Raw genomic sequence first — 18,710 nt, 5'->3', positions numbered from 1 at the left:
AACTACTGGAATGTGAATAACCATAATCATAGATAATGTTGTTATGCACCAGAAAAGATGCATAAAAGCAAGCATTAGCGTTGATATCTGTTGGCATTTGCAGTGTTACCACAAATTACGATTCAAACAATCTATGTGAAGAAAGGGACTAGATCAATGAATTTAACGGCATTAAATGAGAAATTGTTATCTTTGAGGTATTTTTAATATTATATCTACTTAATTCTAATAATTGTATTTCAAAACGATTTTGCTTATTACAAACGCAATAAAAGTACGAGACAATTAGAACACAGCCGTATATTTGACAATTAGAACACAGCCGTATAAGGATTCAAATTGAATTGGAGCTGCTCAAAATGGCAACAGATGGAGACATTATGTTTCTGCTGCTGTGAACTATCTGGTCCCTTAAGCCATAGCCGGAGAGGGGGCTAGCGTGTAGTTAGCCTCCTGCTAAATATAGCTTATATTTATGTTACTAAAGCTGATCAAACGTTAAAAATTGGTGATCAAATGATTGACAAACGTTGATCAAATGATTGACATAAGAAAAAGTCGAATCGGCGGTGTAGGAGGACTGCCCCCTATTTTCTAACCATTATTTCTCTGTTAGTGAAGTTGATCAAACGTTGAAAATCGTTGATCAAACCTGATCGAACAATTGGCACAGGGGTGTCATTTAGGGGGGAGGCAGGGAGAGGCATTTGCCCAACCCTTAGTTTGAGATTTATATAGATTTTACCAATAGAATAGTAGTAAGTCAGTGAAAAACGCGAAATTTTACATATATCAAGAGGTCTTGCCCCCCAATCCAAATTTGAAATGACGCTACTGCATTGGCATCGAAAAATTCAGAATCAGGCGTGAAGGGGGACTAGCATGTAGTTAGTCCCCCCTACTAAATATAGTTATATTTATGTTAGTAAAACTGATCAAACCGTAAAAATTGTTGAGCATACCTGATCACACGATTGACATATAAATAATTTTATTTTTATTTTTATTTTTTTTATTTTTTTTATTTTTTTATTTATTTATTTATTTTTTTTTTGTAAGGGGGTGCTAACTGCACGCAGGTGATTGCAATCTTCCAAAGTCCCCCAAATTCTGTTTTTATATGCAAATATGTAAGAAAGACTGCCAGTGTAAATAGTTGTAAATACATTTAAAAACAATTTGTATATAACTAGAAAATAGACGGCACCACACTTTTTTTTTTATTACCTTGTTTGTTCGCTTGTATGGTTAAAGCCGTGGATTCTGACCGCTGGATGTTAAAAGTTGCCGTGCCGTGAGAAAGGGAAGGGAAACAGTTTAGCTTCGTCGTCCTGTTTACGAAGCGTGCATAAGGGTGAAGAGGAGAGACCACTCAACAAGCAGAAGAATCAAGCAATGAACTTTTTTTTTCTTAACGCATGCGCACTATAATAGCCAGGGATGTATTTGTAGCCAGGGAAGCTCGGGAATTTCCCCCCTTCTAAGTTTTGGTTTCCCTGTCTCTAGGTTTAATTTAATCTTCCCTGCCTGGGAAGATATTTTACACCTTTCTTAGGCTATACAATCTGTTTTGAAGTACAATAATTCAACTCCATATTTTAGTAACAATTCTTTACTTTTTAGTATATTTATTGTCGCGAGCTATGCTGGTCTTGTTTATAGAATTGTTTCCCGAAGAAAAATCTTGCAGCTGATACCACTGATTATCATACTTCATCTGAGTAGCACAATAATAATAATAATAATAATAATAATAATAATAATAATAATAATAATAATAATAATAATAATAATAATAATAATATTTTCAGTTATTAGTGAGCAGTCACTGCAGTTGTGAATTGGTAGTTTCTTCGTTGACAAGCACCTTGAAAAGAACATAAGAAAATGGATATTAGACTATATTTTAGTAAAGGAAAAGCTCCTGACGATTAAAAGGCAAGTAATTCCGGTACACAAAGAAAGAGGCTCTCTTGTTAATTGTGAATGAAATTGGTGTTGAAAAGACAACTGAGATATTTAGAACTGTCTATGTTATTGCCCAAAATCGTCTGTCGTTTACCGTGCATCTTATTAAATAGTAAGAAATAAATGGAATGAACCTCGAACAAGTTCTCTACTCTAATGTTACGTGTTCAAATATTATTGACTTTGTAGCTACAGAAATGAACGAAAAATGACCCAGTATCTTGCGAATTCCGATGAACCCTTCGCGCTAATGATGGACGAATCCTCCACTGTGTCTCATAAATCTGTTCCCATTGTGTATATTCGTACTGTAGTTAATCAGGTGTGTAGCAATATATTTTTAGGTTTATTTGAGTTATCGATATAACAGGCAGAGGGGTTTGTGATTCCATAGTTAAAATATGTGAAAGTATGAATCTTTCCAAAATGATATTACGGGAAAGACTTATAGCAGTTTGTATTGATGGCGCAAATAACATGCAAGGCGAAATAATGGTGCCGTTTCTTTACTCCAGCGAGAATTAGATACCAATTTATTCGTTTTCCACTGCATGAGTCATAAGCTGGTACTGGCTGTTCACAACGTTGTAAATACGATTTCAGATATGGTTCATTTTTAAAGCCTTGTAGAGCGATTGCACAGTGTTTACTCAATGTCCCCGAAGAGCAGGAGAGAAATCGAATTAATATCACGAGAACTAAGTATTCGCTTCTATAATATTACTAAAGTTTTTGATGTACGGTGATTAGGCTCTTCATACCGTTCAGTAGAAGCATTGCGGAAGTCCTACCCTGCGATAGTGGAACACTTTCGAGAAGCTTCTACAAACTTGTAAAGAAGCTTTTAGCAGCGTGCAATATTTTCAGATCTGTACGTAAAACTCACTAAGTGGGATTTTATTTATGAAATTTCCATGATCCGAGATTCGCTGGAACCGTTACATATCCGTAACCTGTTTCTACAAGAAAAGTCTGCATCCCTTGTACAGGTAATAAGCAAAATTGAAAAACTAAATGTTCTGGAAGCGTTGAAAGAAAAAGGCTGCATGTCCATGGAACAATTACGTCAGTTTGAAGAAACTGGTCAGTTTTGTGGAGTTTCACTGGCAAAACCCTTAGACAATTCTCTTGTGAAGTACCAAAAATAAGATTGCAAGAGTCTAGCAGATAACATACGCTCGAAACATTCAGTGGGGCCGAGGTTTTGCTACAATCCAATTGGCGAGAATAATTGTCTGCAAGAAAGTTAAACGGTGACAAAGAAGTAATGCAAATTTCGAAAATAAAATAAAATAAAAAATAAAAGAATTAAAATTTTCCTCTAATGATTCAGCCAAAATTCTGCAGGAACTTCGAGAGCATAAGATGAAACCTAATATTGGCCCAAATCTACAAAATTTTAACATGGAAATCTAGAGATGCAAAAAAGCCGGCTTTTTTGAATCGATGGTTTTTTTCACATAAAAAGCCGGCTTTTTTGGAAAAAAACCGAGAATTTTGGAAATTTTGGCTTTTTTCATTTTCATGATTTTTCTATCCAAATAGCTTTCTTATAGTATATTCTATAGTTAGATAAGATTTCCACGACCTGAATGCCATATTTAGCTCTGTAATTCACCATCAAGATGGATGGAGCACATATTTTACGAATTAAAGCTAACATGAAGAATGTAGTATTTGAGGGCAATTTTACAGGTTATTTAACTTTATTTTAACTTTTGAGTTATCGACATTTTTTTCCTTCTCTAGATCATTTTAGTTTGTCGTCCGTGTTTCATTTCTAAGAGCTTAGTACTCCAGCTTCTAGCACGAAAGTTAAACTTACGTTTTTCTATATATCCGTCAAAGCATACGTTTTTCAATATGTCCGTCAAACCGTATTTCCACATTTCTGTTATACTGTAGTTGTGCAATGATTTAGCAATAATTTTCCAGATACAACCTTGAATACCAATTTATACAAATAATCAATAGCGAATTTAGAAAAGTACTTTGGGAGGGGTTTCGTTTTCTAAAAAGTCCTAATTTTATTTGGGAGGTGCTTGAAGTTTATGAGTACAGGCATAACTAATATTTCGTTTCGTTTATATGTTTAGCAATAATCTTCCGGATACAACCTTGAAGATCATTTTATACTGAGAATCAGTGGCGAATTTAAAAAAGTGTTTTGGGACGGGTTTTCTTACTACTAATGTTTAGTTTTTCTAAATATTCGTAATTTTTATTTGACGGGAGCTTAAAGTTTATGAGTAAAGGCATAACTAATAGATATTTCGTTCGTTTTAGACATTCCACAACTTTGGAGAACAGGCTTCAGTCCGAAAGACCGATCCTCTAACCTTCGCAAAACCGTCACTGCTGGTAATTAGTAATAATAACGATTTAAAAACAATAAGAAAGGAAGTCGGCCAACTCCTACACTCCTAGTCGGCCAGTACACGCACTATTTCTACATTCTCAGATGGAATGAAGGAAGGCTTTGTCAGAATGGTCGAATGCTGGGTTGAATCCCGGACTTCCCGATAGAAGCGCAAAAGCCAACCACTTAGTCACGTTTGTTGTGCAGTTGTATTTAGCTTAACTTAAATATATTCCGTAGTCTTTTTTTTTTTTTTTTGTTCCGTAATGATATGTTGAATCCCTCTTGTTAAAAATTCAGAAAACTTGAGGACTGGGTAAACCGTGATGGTGGTCAAGGGCGCCCATGTTGTGGTTTCCAAGGAGGGGAAGTATAAGCGACGTTTCAAAAATAGTTTCAAATTTTGCTGTAACTAATGTAAAAATCCTATTGGATTTTCAATATTCTGAAGTACATTTACCTCTAGGGGGGGGGCAAGCGCCCCCTTAACCCCCCTGATGGGCGCCCTTGATGGTGGTTATAAAAAACTTGACTGTAGAATTTCAAGAATATACAGAACCATGTGCAGCCTTTAATTGTATCATACAAATCTAAGTATTTTTCTTATGTTTTATTTTAATTTTATTTTGTTTCAAAAAGAGGGTATGGAATATTTTGAAGTAAAAATACTACATACAATTTTGCTAGTTATTTGTGTATTTTTTGAAAGAAGTTTTTACTCTTAGGGTTGGCTCGTTTACACCAGCTGTTTTTTTTTTTTTTAAAATAACTGGTTTAAACTAAAAAAAATTAAAAGAACAAAAATGCGAATCGTGTGAACTTCATAGTGACGTTTCACATGTCAAACCATCTGCATTAGTCTTATTTCCTTTTCACCTTTTAATCAAGGTGTCCCATGTTCAAGTCTCGGTCGAACCACAACCCTTCTTTCATGTGTAAACCAAGTACTCTTTCGGATGTCACTTTAAGCGAAAGTCTTCTCCTTGATAACCTCGGTATTACGTAAGGATGTTAAGCCTAAACATACAAAACGAAACCAAATTATATATTTCTGCATGCCTGTTGTTTTATAAAGAAGCGAAGGTTGCTTAAATATATTGATTAAAATTGGTGAAATTTATCGATTGCCTACTTAGCTTCCAACATTAGCTTGGATTGGACTTTCAATGATACCTACATACTAAATTTGTAATTTAATACCTCAGTTTAGAAAAATAAACACACTGCTGAACAAGACTGCACTTATTTAATATAAAAACACATTTACACCTGACGTTTCGATCTTCTATCCAAGATTCTCATCAGACGTACACTCACGTCTGATGAGGATCTTGGATAGAAGATCGAAACGTCACGTGTAAATGTGTTTTTATATTAAATAAGTGCAGTCTTGTTCAGCAGTGTATTTATTTTTCTGATTTTATTCGCAAGACGTTGACTATGATTGTGTGTCACTCAGTTTTAGCGTACTGATTATAATACGTTGACCTTTAAATTTTACATGCAAATTAAATTTTACAGGATTTTCCCGTTATTGTTTTACATTTAAAAGAATGACGGGATTTTCCCGATGGCCAGGGCGGGAGTTTCTCAATTTAAGAAATTTACTGACCGGATTTCTTTAAGCTTATGGGACCTCTTCCAGCATAACCCCGTTGTTGAATAATAACACCAAGGCGAAAGAAACTTATTTCTGTGAATATGTATTACAAATACATAAAGCAAAATATCTAAATCAAAAAACCTGGTTTAAACCCCAAAAAAGCCTGGTTTAAACTGCCCCCCCAAAACGGGTTTTTCGCATTTTCAGAAACAACCATGGTTCTTGCCAACTCTGCTTACTTTTGTATATAGGAGGTTAAAATATGTTTATTATATACATTGGTTAATCCTTTGGAATTCATCATGTAAAAATGTTGAAGTAAAATTGTTTAAAATATCTTTTCGAAATTCATGGTTTACTTTCGAGGTTTTATATTATTATCGGCATCAACCACCAATTAAATGACTTTCTGTGTCATAGAGAAGCGAAACAAAGTCTGCTTTATCGGTTTAAAGCAGAATTTTGAAAAAAGCCCAAAATTTCCCAAGCAAAAAAGCAAAGCAGAAAAAACCGAGTTTTTTTCCAAAAAAGCCGGTTTTTTTCCGAGCCCTTGCATCTCTATGGAAATCAGTGTTCTTCCAGTTTCTTCTGCAGAGTGTGAGAGAGGCTTTTCCAACTTAAACTTCCAGCATACTGATACTAGAAAGCATTTATCTGTAAAAACCCTCGAATTTATTCTTTTCATAAACGTTAGTGAACCAGATATTACCTCGTTCAATGCAGAAAAGTATGCCATCAGCTGGATAAAAAATGAACATCATCACATCATGCTACTACCAACAAACCAACTGGGTAAAAGACGGCATCTGATGTAAAACAATCTCGTATTGCTACACTATTCTAATGTGAAGTACGGTGTGACAGTATTGTTAATTTCTAAAGACAGTGTTAGATAATGCCGTAAATCATGCTTCAGCTTAACCCTGTCTTTGTTCAATTCTGGATACATTTTAATGCCAGTATGTTTTGTTGGCCAGAAGTTTACTTTTAGCAGAACATTGATAGGTGCACACACCCCTGAATCTAATTTTAAGGAGCAAAATGGTACTAAAACTTATTTATGATAATGAAGAATGACATTTAGTAGCGTCTTTCCCCTTCTATTTAATAAAATTAGGCTCAAGTATATGTGCACCTATCACTGTTCTGCCCAAAGTAAACTCTTAGCTTTTGTTGTATTTATTGTTCGGGCGGGGAATTTGATCTTTAAGGACCAAATTAGAACAAACTAAAGAATTAATTGTCATAGTAAAATCGTTTTACGTAGGAGTGTGACACTTGTTATGACAAGGTGTGCAGATTGCAATGCAAGTATAGGGCTTTTACTGGATGCTCTACACTTGTCCTCAGCAGTAGGACAAAAAGTAGTAAGGTAACTAACGCATGCAATCTAATCTATCCAAACGCATGCAATCTAACTGATTCTTATCAAACGTACCTATTCGTATTCATCATGAAATTGTTTTTAAAAAAGTTTAAAAAATGATCAACTTGGGGTCTCCTATCAAATTAGTACCATAATTTCAAAGTAGGTAGGTTTAAAAATAACGTTGTCCCAACCCCACTTTAAAGTTGTTCTGTTATACAGAACATGATCTTGCATAAATAGTCCCCCCTTCTACAAAATCAACAAATAAATCACTGATAATAGCCATATGCTTCCAACGTGTCTTGTCTGTTTCGTGTGAGTATTCGTTACTAAATCTTGTCAATCTCTCCAATGCAGACGCGAATTGATTCCAGGAATCATATGTCTAACTTTAAATCTGAATCCAAATGAATACTTTGAATCCTTGGATTCAAAAGATTCCGAAGTGAATCCGAGTCCTTTGAGTTGTTTTGAGTATTTGTTCCTTTGAGTACTCAAGAAGAGTCGTTACTTTGTAACGACTCCGCAAGTAACGACCCATCACTAATTGACAATATACCTGAATCATATGCCAATATCATTCTCTCTAAGAGAATGTGTCCTTAAGAAATGGGAAATCAGTCTTAATTGCCAAATTTCATCCACACTGTTAAAATAGTGGTTTAACAATAGAGTACGTACTGACTTTTCCAAACTTTCATGTTTGATGAAAGACTTATTTTGATTACACAAAGAGTTAAAGATTTGTAGGGCCTACTCCTTTGTCGGCAATTATTTTTGAAAACGAAGTGGTGTTATGAACGAGGAACTTAGAAATGTGAAGGAACTTCGTTCTCGTATTATATCCATGTTTATCTGAATTCTTTTCGAGCAGTTCTTCTCTTTCTTTCAACCATAAGTAATGTTTCGTATATATACAATGTAGGAAGTGGAAGAATATTTAATTCTTTGAATAGCGTTCTGCAAGAAGTGGAAAATAAAGTATTAGTGACTATTCTTGTCACCTTCTTTTGGAGTATAAAAAAATTTCTTAAATTCACTGGACGAACCCCAAAAGGCTTTCCATATCTGATTTTGCTGCGGAACAGTGCACGGTAAGCTGTTATTACTCCTTTTCTGCTTAAAATGGAAACAAGTTACGTTATTAGGAATATTACAGAGAATAATTCATGTCATAATTTTGCAACATGTTCAGACCAGGACAAATTATTATCTATCAGAAGACCAAGAAACTTGACCGTTTCGGTTGGATTTGTTATTTTTTCGTCTGTTCGAAGTACTGGGTACGTTGTGAATTTAGCGTGGTTAGAATAAAAGTATAAGCAGGATATTTTGCCAGAGTTTAGAAACAGTTTATTGTTTGCAAACCAGGAAAAATCTGCGACATTCTGTTATCTATTTTCTTTTGGATTTTGGGTGGTTCTCATTTTATAATGATGTTTGTATCGTCTACATTTAAAATAAATTTGGCCTCTCTAAGCAGGGATGAATTCAGGGGGTAGCCCGGGGGAATCTCCCCCCGAAGAAAATTCACTTCCCCCCGGAGAAACGCAAAAAATTTCAGTCACAAATGTAGAAATTACTTCACTCAATTATTTGCTTTTCTTTCCGTACACGTGCAGACGAAATCCGATCTCTTAATATACATATAAATGACGCAGAAACATTTTGTATAAATATTAAACATGTAACATCTAAGATAGAATACCAAATCTATATATATAAAAGAGAACGTACAAATCCTTTGTTAGCTCATCACGCTAATACGGCTGAACCAATTTCTTTCATTTTTGGGGGGTTATTAAGATTTGGACCCTAGATGGTTTTTATCATATCACTTTAATTTTCAATTACCAGTGTCTTGAGATAATTGACCATTCAAGTGTCCATAACGTAGAAATCCTTTGTTAGCTCATCATAGCTAAATCTAACCGTATTTATATGCAACCCACATGACCGTGTCACTCGGCGGGTTAACATAAATGACAGGCGATATAATGTTAACATTTACTGCAATCTTCTATGGTTTTTATCATATCACTTGAAAGCGAAAAAGTAAAAATTATCTAAGTAACAAAGTTTATTGCGTTCCGGGGTGACCCCAGCGAAGCGGGGTGAACGCTGCTAGTAGTCAATAAAACTTGTATTTCTTAACGCTATGACCGACTTTGACAGAACATGAAATTGTTAACTGTTGAAGAAAGGTTTGTATTTTAGTAGGTACTATACTCTCGCCCTATATTATATATTAGTAGGTAGCACTAGCACTTGAGATGGGAAAGGAAAGCTTTCGATCATTCCATATGATCTCTGATGTCAGCAGACTTCAGTTCTTGAAAATGTACAGTTCTTGCATTATTTGAAATAGAGCGCCTAAATCCCATTTCTCGCATCGGAAGAAAAGAGGTAAATGTGTTTTACGCTTGTTAAAGTAAACACACCTTTCTTTAATTAAAAATATGTCAGGTAAAGGGTGAGATTCAGAGAGCGTCATTTAGAGGGATCAGGGAGGAACAGTTATCCCTCCTGGGTTAGAGATTTATATAGAATTTATCAATATAATAATAGTATGTACGTGAAAGATAGCTATTGAAGGTGATGAAGAACCTACTCAGTGCCGTGCCATGGGGTAAGGGGCAAGCGGGGCGACGGCCCCGTGCGCCGAAGTAAGGAGCGCAAAATTCGGGAGGGGAAAAATAAAAGAAGGAAAGAATAAAAAGAGGAATGAAACACACGTGAACATGTGGGCATGTGCACATATATAAAATGAAAGAAAAAATTAATAAAAAGTGCTCAAAATCAAGGAAAAGCAGGGTTTACTTTTTAAAATTTTCTCACCTTTCGCGACTGGTCTGTCGACCACACACATATACAGGGGTGCCGTCGTATACTCTCGCGCCAAGGGCTGATTTTCCACGACACAATCCTACTGAAGATTTCGTAAACTAAACTATTGCAGTGAAGAAACCAAGGCTAATATGCTTGATTTAGAATCAGAAGTGTGAGAAAGAATAATAACTTTTTGTTAAGATATTCCTATGTATGTTTGTTTTAGGACAAAAAAAATATTTGAGTTAATTTAAATCTTTTTAAAAACTTCTACATTAGTAACAAACAGTAACTACTGAATATAGGAAATAACAAAGATAGCTACTGTAAATAGCAGTTAAAGTTTAGTCTAAAATATTTTTGCCAGTCTTTATTTAATGTTTTAGATAAAATTAAACGATTGTTTTGTTTAAAATTATAATCTCACATTGAATATTTATCAGCAATTAGTCTCAATATTAGGTAAGATGTGCATGTGAATGGAATTGTTAAATAGGCTGCTTTCTTGCAAAAATACAGAAAAAAACAACACCCCCCCCCCCGAGGAGTTGACATTCCCCCCGGGTGAAAATGTCTGAATTCAACACTGTCACTAAGTTGGTCTGGCAGATCATTTATGTAGAGAAGAAACAGTATAGGTCCTAAAATTGATCGTTGTGGAACACCTACGTTGATGTATTCATGTTTTGATTTGTGCTTACCCATATTTCAAGTCTTTGTTTAAGTAGAATACTTCTACAATTTGTATTTGTTCGAGAGATAGGATTCTATCTACGATAATGGAATACCCCTGATACCGTATCTATACAACTTATTTATTTATTTATTTATTTATTTATTTATTTATTTAACAATCACGAGATACAGCTCAGAGGCCATTTTACACTGGATATCTGACAACAACAACAACAACAACAACAAAGGAAAGGATTTGGGAAGGTATCGGCCAGAGCCTGTTTTAGTAGGTACCATCCCGGCATTTGCCTGGTAGGACTGAGGGAAACCCTGGAAAACCATAGTCAGGATGGTCAGCAGCGGGATTCGAACCCACGACCTCCCGAATGCGAAGCCAATGCTCTACCACTTGAGCTACTTCGCTATTTAAAAAAATCTAGTGGTCCATGCAATTAAATTCTTTCATCAAGTCACAGAAGATACCGAAAGAATAGCATTTTATATCCATGGAATATATGACGTACGTAACCAAATCGTAGATAATAGTTTGAGTTCTTTTAAGCCATTTTGAGATGAGGAAATAATATTTTTACATTTTAAGTGTTGGTGTGACCTAGAAAGTAAACCACTTTCAAGTATCTTAGAGAACACTTACCTAAGAGAAATTGGTCTGTATGCCAGTAAGTACGCCAGAAATATTTACTTGGAAGGGTGTTGAAAACAAAAGAGGGGTGCTCTCAGAATAGTAATACACATTTTTAAACAAACTCAAAGAAGACAGTATATTTTGTTACGCAACTATTGCAATACTACTACTACTACTACTACTACTACTACTACTACTACTACTACTACTACTAATAATAATAATAATAATAATAATAATAATAATAATAATAATAATAATAATAACAATAATAATATCAGCTCTTCGCAGGGGTAGGTTCAATAAAGGAAGTTCACACATTTGAGCATTTATTATTATTAAACTAAGTCATATCGCAAATGAATATATTGCACATAAAAAAATATGAGAGAAAAAGAGTTCTTATCAAAAGTAAAACTGGTCATTTTGTGAGAAAAGATTTTCCGCATACACACACACACACACACACACTTTATAATACATTTTATAATGCTTGGTAGTCGAATTTAAACTTACAAGTTGATTCCTTTCTAGAGAATATTTTTCTCTCGCAACTGGTTACTGTCTAGATTTGATCAAGTCCTGTATACGGATTTCTTCCCAACGCAAATAAAACTGCAAAGCTGATTCGAATAAGATGACATGTATTTAGTATGATATTGTTTTGTGCAAAAATTTACAAATATGAGAATTTTTATAAAATGCATTGTAGTTTTTTTTAATTAAACATAAATTTTGTAAAAGTGGCAGTGAGAGGATTTGAGGCTTTCTGTTTTCTCTTTCTGTTTATTAGTTTTATTCTTCTTTTTCTTCTTTTCACTCCGTTTCTTGATCAATGAAAACAAATACAATTCCCTTTGTTTTTCAACCTCGAAGATTCTGATCAGGAAGTAATACTCTGTTAATCACATGAATTACACCATTTGTGTTCAAAATGTCACTGTTGATCACCGTGGCATCATTCACCTGAAAACAAAAAGAACAGTTCTTTAAACATCTTGACTTACCTTTCATTATAACAATATATACTATATGTATTGTTGTATGTAAGTTTAACCAATGTGATTCATACGATAATGACATGTGTAAACTCATAAATCTACAACTCGCTCTCAACCTTTTAATTAAGTGCAAGCCCCATTGAGCTTGCATGGAGGAAGCCTATATGTGGGATCCTCATTAAGTTTAGCGAGATGGACTCCGTGAATTAAGATGCTACATTGAGATTGGCGAGAAAAATTCTGAGATAGCACTGGCCTCATTAAGGTTGGCGAGACTGAGTCCATGAGAGATTAGACCTCATTGAAGTTAGCAAGAGAAATTCTGATAGAACAATTGTACCATTAAAACTTTGCGAGACGGTGTATGAGTGAGTGCAAGTACCATTGAGGTTAGCGAGAGGAAGTCCGTGCGAACGCTACCTCCATTGAAGTTAACGAGCAAGAATACTATCCCACATAGCACGGAATGTCCTTTGGACCTTAAAAAGACTTATATCTGTAATGAAACATTCAGGTTCACAGTAGAAATTTTAAGAATAATGGGAATATCTATAAGATCTTCCTTGCATTTCAATGAGATATGCCTATCATAGTAGAGACTTTAAAGATAACGGAACTGTCCATGGGAATTCATTCTGATTTCAATGGAATACCTGTCATATTAGAAACTTTAAGGATAATGGAAGTAGCCATAAGAATTCCATTTCGTTTCAATGGGATATCTATCAAAATAGAAACATTAAAAATGATGGAAATTTCCACGGGAATTCCTTTGGATTTCAATGGAATGCCTATTACAAGAGAAACTTTAAGGATAATGGAAATATTCGTTGGAGTTCCTTTGAATTTCAATGGAAAGTTGCAGTAGAACTTTTAGATATTGAAAACATTTATGGGATTTTCCTCGGATTTCAATCGAATGTCCCTGTCGCAGTAAAAACTTTAAGGATGATGGAATTATCCATGGGAATTACTTTACATTTTAATGAGGTGTCTATTGGCAGTAGAAACCTTGAGGATATTGGAAGTATCCATGGTGGTTCGTTTGAACTTTAATGGAATGTTTCTCTCACAGTAGTTCTAAAGGTATTTAAAATATGCATGGGACTGCCCTGGGATTTCAATGGGATGCGTGTCAGTAGAAATAATGGAAATTTACACGGAAATTGCTTTGGACTTTAATGGGATATGCCTGACACAAGACAATATTTGGATGTCCAAATTTTATTCTGTTGCTGATGTTCTGCAAAAGAACAAGAAATATCCCACAACACTCTCGCAGAAAGTCTCGTTTCTGGGAAATAAGGGGATGTCTAATATTCCACAGAACGTCGACTGGTAAAAATGTGCCTCTTATGAATATCGCTATGATCTGGGTCATGTTCCTGTTGCACGTGAGGTTGAGGTTTGTGAACGCAATTTGGTGTGAAGTTGGAATTGTCCGTACGATATTGACTATTGTTAGTGGTGGGTGAGAAAGTTTAAGATAGGCTATATATGTCACTCGCATAGAAAATGCGAGAGTATTTCGAAACATTTCCGATCTGAAACTGAAATATCTTGTCACTTGTAATAAACAGTTCATAGCATATAGTGCCACCTGTGGAAGAAATAATGTATCAGTTCGTTAGAGGAAGTCGTTTGAATGAGTCGATGTGCACTGAACTCTCTTTCTGCATGACAATACTCCAGTTCACACGGCTGTTTTTGCAAAATCTGAAGTGTTAAATCTGGGTTGTAGGGTGGGTACTGAATCTCCTCAAAGTCACAGCCTTTTGTTGTGGTATTGGCAACAAAAGCAGTATATATGGCAAAGCTGAAAATCTTTCAAGGCATAACTCTTGTGTTGCCCTTTTACTGTTTATTTCATGAACGTTACTATTTTATCGTCGTTTCCGTTAGCCTACAGGGTAGAACCATAGCACGTAAAATTCATAAATAAGTAAATTAGAAAGTGAAACAAATGTGTAACCTTTATCCACCCTCAACAACGAATACGAATAACTCTGATCCAGATCCTAGAAAACAGCTCTCTTAAAGTCTAATAATATTTTGACGAAGTGCACAGTTATGTCCACTTTTTCTCAAATATTAGTCTGGTCGCCTTTTGGATATCTCAGCTCGCGCTCACAAACTTACATAGGACTGGCGCTCATTAACTTTGATGGGACTAACTTCGATGGGACTCGCGCTCACGAACTTCCACAGTATACGTGCATACTAACTTCGATGGAACTCGCTCCCATATATTTAGATGGATTTCGCGCTCAGCAACTTCAATGGGACTCATGCTTAGTAATTTTGATGGGGCTTGCGGCCTCTAACTTCAATGGGATTCACGGTTATTAACTTCAATGGTGCCTGAGCTCTCTGATTTCTATGGGTTCGCAGTTTCTCGAACTCAAACTTACTAATTTTAATGGGGTTCTTGCTCAATAACTGAACACTACTTCTGGATTTACGAGTTTGTACGCTTCTGGTCTGATATAGAATATTTGTCCAGTGTTAATCTATTACATCTGAAAAGACACTGATTTTTTAAGCAAAATTTTTAAAAAATAGTGTGATTAATGGAACTCTTTTTTTTTTAAATGTTGTAAAGGCCAGTGAATCAGGTACTTTTCTTTCAAAATGGAATTCATTAGACGGGTTCAGAAGGTTAGACCTCGTCTGTAGATGTCTGGAAAGTTGATAGGTTCATTAGATAGACCCATCCTCGACAGGAGTCTGAAAAGAATAGACAGTTCTATTCCTATCAGGGATGATTTCAGAAAGTAGCTTAGGAACATTCTTCCCGAGGCCATATCTCCGATCTTGCTCAATGTGGGTTACCAATATTTTTTCAGTACTTTTCATGGCTCATATACCGTACTTAAATTGTTTCTCTGGAAAATTTTGAAATCATCATTACTTCCCATTATACGGATGAGGAACAACAATCAACAGTACGGTAACAAATACAGAGAATTGTTTTCCATTATTTATGTTGTGATTTATTAATAGGAAGTAAGGAAAATTCAGCTGCTGCTTGAGTTTTCATTGCATTTATTCTTAATACCAAGTACTTAATTCTTCTCTTTTAACAACCAGAGTATTTTAGTCGCACATCTCAAAAAAATACTGTATCACTAACTGACATCAGTGGCGTACGGAAGGGGGATTCCAGATTTTAATCCCCTCTTGAACAAGATATGAAAAACTAAAGCATTTACATACTAAGATATGTATAAATAAATCCTGAAATAATATGAATTTTGGAACTTGAATTTTTCTGACTAAATTATGTGTACGCTACTGCTTAACATGACTAATGGAGAAAAAATAACTTCTTTACTTTCAAATAACTTTAGTTTTGGAGATATTCAGGTTGAAATATCATACTTTAGGAGTTAATTGATAACATAACACTGTCAATCTTGGGCTTTATGTAAGTATCATGTTAATACGTTGCGATGGAACGTCTGAAGTCCATAGTAGAGAATTGTGTTTGCATGTTTTAGTTATGGTGATAAGTTTTATTAGTTTTATTACTAAACACCAGTAGCGTCATTTCAAATTTGGCTTGGGGGGGCAAGACCCCTTGATATAAGTAAAATTTCGCGTTTTTCACTGACTTACTACTACTTTATTGATAATATATATATATATATATATATATATATATATATATATATATATATATATATATATATATATATATATATCAAACTTAGGGGGAAATGCCCCTCCGTGCCCCCCTAAATGACGCCCCTGCTAAACACATGCTACATTTCCGTAGCTTTTACTACCGGCCTGGCCCAACTCTCGATGACCAGGTAGCACGTGGACTTAATGTTGCGTTGGAATTTAGTGAACGCCCCTACACTTTTCCAATCAGTTACGACTGCATGGCACTTGCTTATTGACGTGTCGTGGCAACCGCTGAGTGCTTTCAACGACCTCAAGGCATCAGCAGTCAACGACGAGCGCAGTGTCTGTCATTGTCTTCTATCTTAGACGGTAGTGGGACGGTACATACATCGATACGACTATAATTATACTTATTTGTTTGTGAGACATTGATTAAAACAAAGAATCAATGGTAATCACAAAGAACTCTATCTGTTCAGCAGAACGAAATGGGAAGAGTATGTAAACGATATATAGCACACAAAACTGACGGAATATCGTCCAAATTCATGTACCCTGGGTATGAAAAGAGAATTAATACAAATAGATGCACCTCTTTAGTTGCTTATTTGCAATAAGACATGATTTTTTTATTGTAATATGTGTAGGTAAAATAAGGGAAAGTTTCGGGAATATGTCTGGGTAAATTTGGAATATATCAACCCCATATTCTACAAACTAGTGCACAGGAAAATCTCTTCCGCTTTTCGAAGAGTTCATTTTTCCTCCCGAGTGTAAATGTCTGAATTATCGATGTATGGCTAGATGAGGCATATGGTAATTGTACGTTAACTGTAATACTTGCGTTTAATTTTCAAATACAAATCCTAGAACTTAGAAGTCTACGTGCAGAGGAATTTTAAAAATTTAAATACGTAAGATTTCATTTCCCTTTAGTGAATCTTTTCAAATTAGTGTACAACGTCATTTTCGTATCTTGTTACCCGTGTTGAGTTATTGGGAGGAAAATGTAAATTAGAAAATGCTTGGACTTGATGTCAACTAAATTCTACTAACCAAATCAAAGTCAAGTAAAATCAGGCACTTCATGTAAACAAAGCAGTGTTAATAAAAGTGCAACGCAACAGAAAAAAGAGAATAAAAATCATGCAGGTGCATTGTTTACCCATGCGGTGCTGTTCTTCATACTCCGACACTTCACCTTCAGCTTTCCGTTCTTTCGAACAATGTCTACCGGGTTCTGTCTCGTTTGGACGTCGTAGTATAAACCTGGCTTAAATGCTTCTGCTGCCATCATATTCTCTACAACGTGATTTTTTATGGTCTGTAATGAAACAAAACAAAATTTAATAATATACTATTGCGTTTATCACAAAATGCAGGATAAATTCAGACATCTTTATTTGAAATTATTATTTTAATAGGGATTATATTGCGGTAGGATACTAGTGCAGTGAGATAAACAACCAATCGGTGATCATCGACTCACTGGTAGTCAAGTGGATTTGTTTACATCTACTTTTTTCTAAGGGTGGAAAGAGAATACAATTAAAGAAACTTTGATGTTTTAATAACAATGGAGAAATCACCCCACAACAAAAAGCTTCCCGTAATTTATATATCACGAGCTTAAATTGCTACTAGCAAAAATGTCTAAATCGCCTAGTATACCACCATTTTTCTTTCAGTATTAAACTAACCTAATCAAAATTCAAAGTTGTTTGGGCTGTACACTCTTTATGCGCCTAATGTTAAATGAAAATGCAACGTTGCCACTTACCGGGAGGTGGATAGGTTTTGCAAGAGTATGATGAATGGGGCATGCTTGAAATGGGGGCTGTCCATCTTGACGTTAGCGTGGAAGACAGTAGCATCATTTACTTATGTTGTGGGTCCCAATTATAGCTTATAACAAATGAAGATTAAGGATAATTTAGTAAACTATAATTACTGCAGTCATAGAATTATTATGCGACAGATCAAACATTTGTAGCATATAGGAATGTTACTTGTCTGGTGCAACTATTATTAACACCAATAAAGGTGATGAATGAAATGCAGCCAGTTTCCTTTGAAAGGTCTGTTAAAGGAAATAAAATACGATGGAACACCGAAAGTTTAATTTATTTAATTAAACATATATCCGTGAAATTGTGTGGAATATATAACTACTAATTAATTTAGCACAGAAACTATAAATTAAGATGTAATGCAAATGTTCATATACATCAATAACGCTTTAAAAATCTTTTCAAGGCAAAAAACTGAAATGGATGTTATTTGATTAGCCTTCTAGCTAGATCTTCTTGTTGCAGCGCCACTACTGAACTGTTTAATTATAGACATCCTGAATGCATAATTGTTACAAATTAAACTACAAATTGAGAGTCGTAGACAATATTGAAGATAACAGAGGGATATGTCACGTGAATATCACCAACGAAATAAAGTATTATTATTATTATTATTATTATTATTATTATTATTATTATTATTATTATTATTGTTGTTGTTTGCGTCTATTAGAAAAATTTCAACAATATATCTCTATAGTAAGACTATTCTTTATATCAAAGGGAACAAAATTTTTGTTATAAACATGGTGTTACAAGATCCTGTTCTAGAGTGAG

The 18,710-nt window shown here is 34.8% G+C and overlaps 2 protein-coding genes across 3 annotated transcripts in view; one reads left to right on the top strand and one right to left on the bottom strand.

Moving 5' to 3' along the window:
- The window catches only part of LOC145681245 (uncharacterized), a 261,566-nt gene that overhangs the window by 183,572 nt on the left and 59,284 nt on the right, over positions 1–18,710 (top strand). The gene's annotated exons all lie outside the window — the stretch shown is intronic.
- On the bottom strand, positions 12,077–17,400 carry LOC145682008 (protein sll1483-like). Of its 2 annotated transcripts, none has more exons than XM_081753611.1 (2): positions 17,246–17,400; positions 12,077–12,415 (listed from the first exon to the last, which is right to left on the bottom strand). In XM_081753611.1, the coding sequence occupies exons 1-2, from the start codon at positions 17,375–17,377 to the stop codon at positions 12,314–12,316; spliced, it is 234 nt and encodes a 77-aa protein (XP_081609737.1). In that variant the 5' UTR covers positions 17,378–17,400; the 3' UTR covers positions 12,077–12,313. The 2 variants fall into 2 exon arrangements, with proteins under 2 accessions (XP_081609737.1, XP_081609738.1); XM_081753612.1 differs by having other exon boundaries at positions 17,282–17,400.

Source organism: Thermobia domestica, chromosome 3 (assembly GCF_964235325.1).
Source record: "Thermobia domestica chromosome 3, izTheDome1.hap1.1, whole genome shotgun sequence".
In the NCBI taxonomy this organism is placed as follows: Eukaryota; Metazoa; Arthropoda; class Insecta; order Zygentoma; family Lepismatidae; genus Thermobia; species Thermobia domestica.
This window is presented reverse-complemented; position numbering and strand designations above follow the sequence as displayed.

Excerpts from the sequence above, each read along its gene's own strand:
- LOC145682008 (XM_081753611.1), bottom strand. The coding sequence starts at position 17,377 with ATGATGGCAGCAGAAGCATTTAAGCCAGGTTTATACTACGACGTCCAA. Across the intron at positions 12,416-17,245 it reads TGAAGAACAGCACCGCATGG|GTGAATGATGCCACGGTGAT; the intron begins GTAAACAATGCA and ends TTTTGTTTTCAG.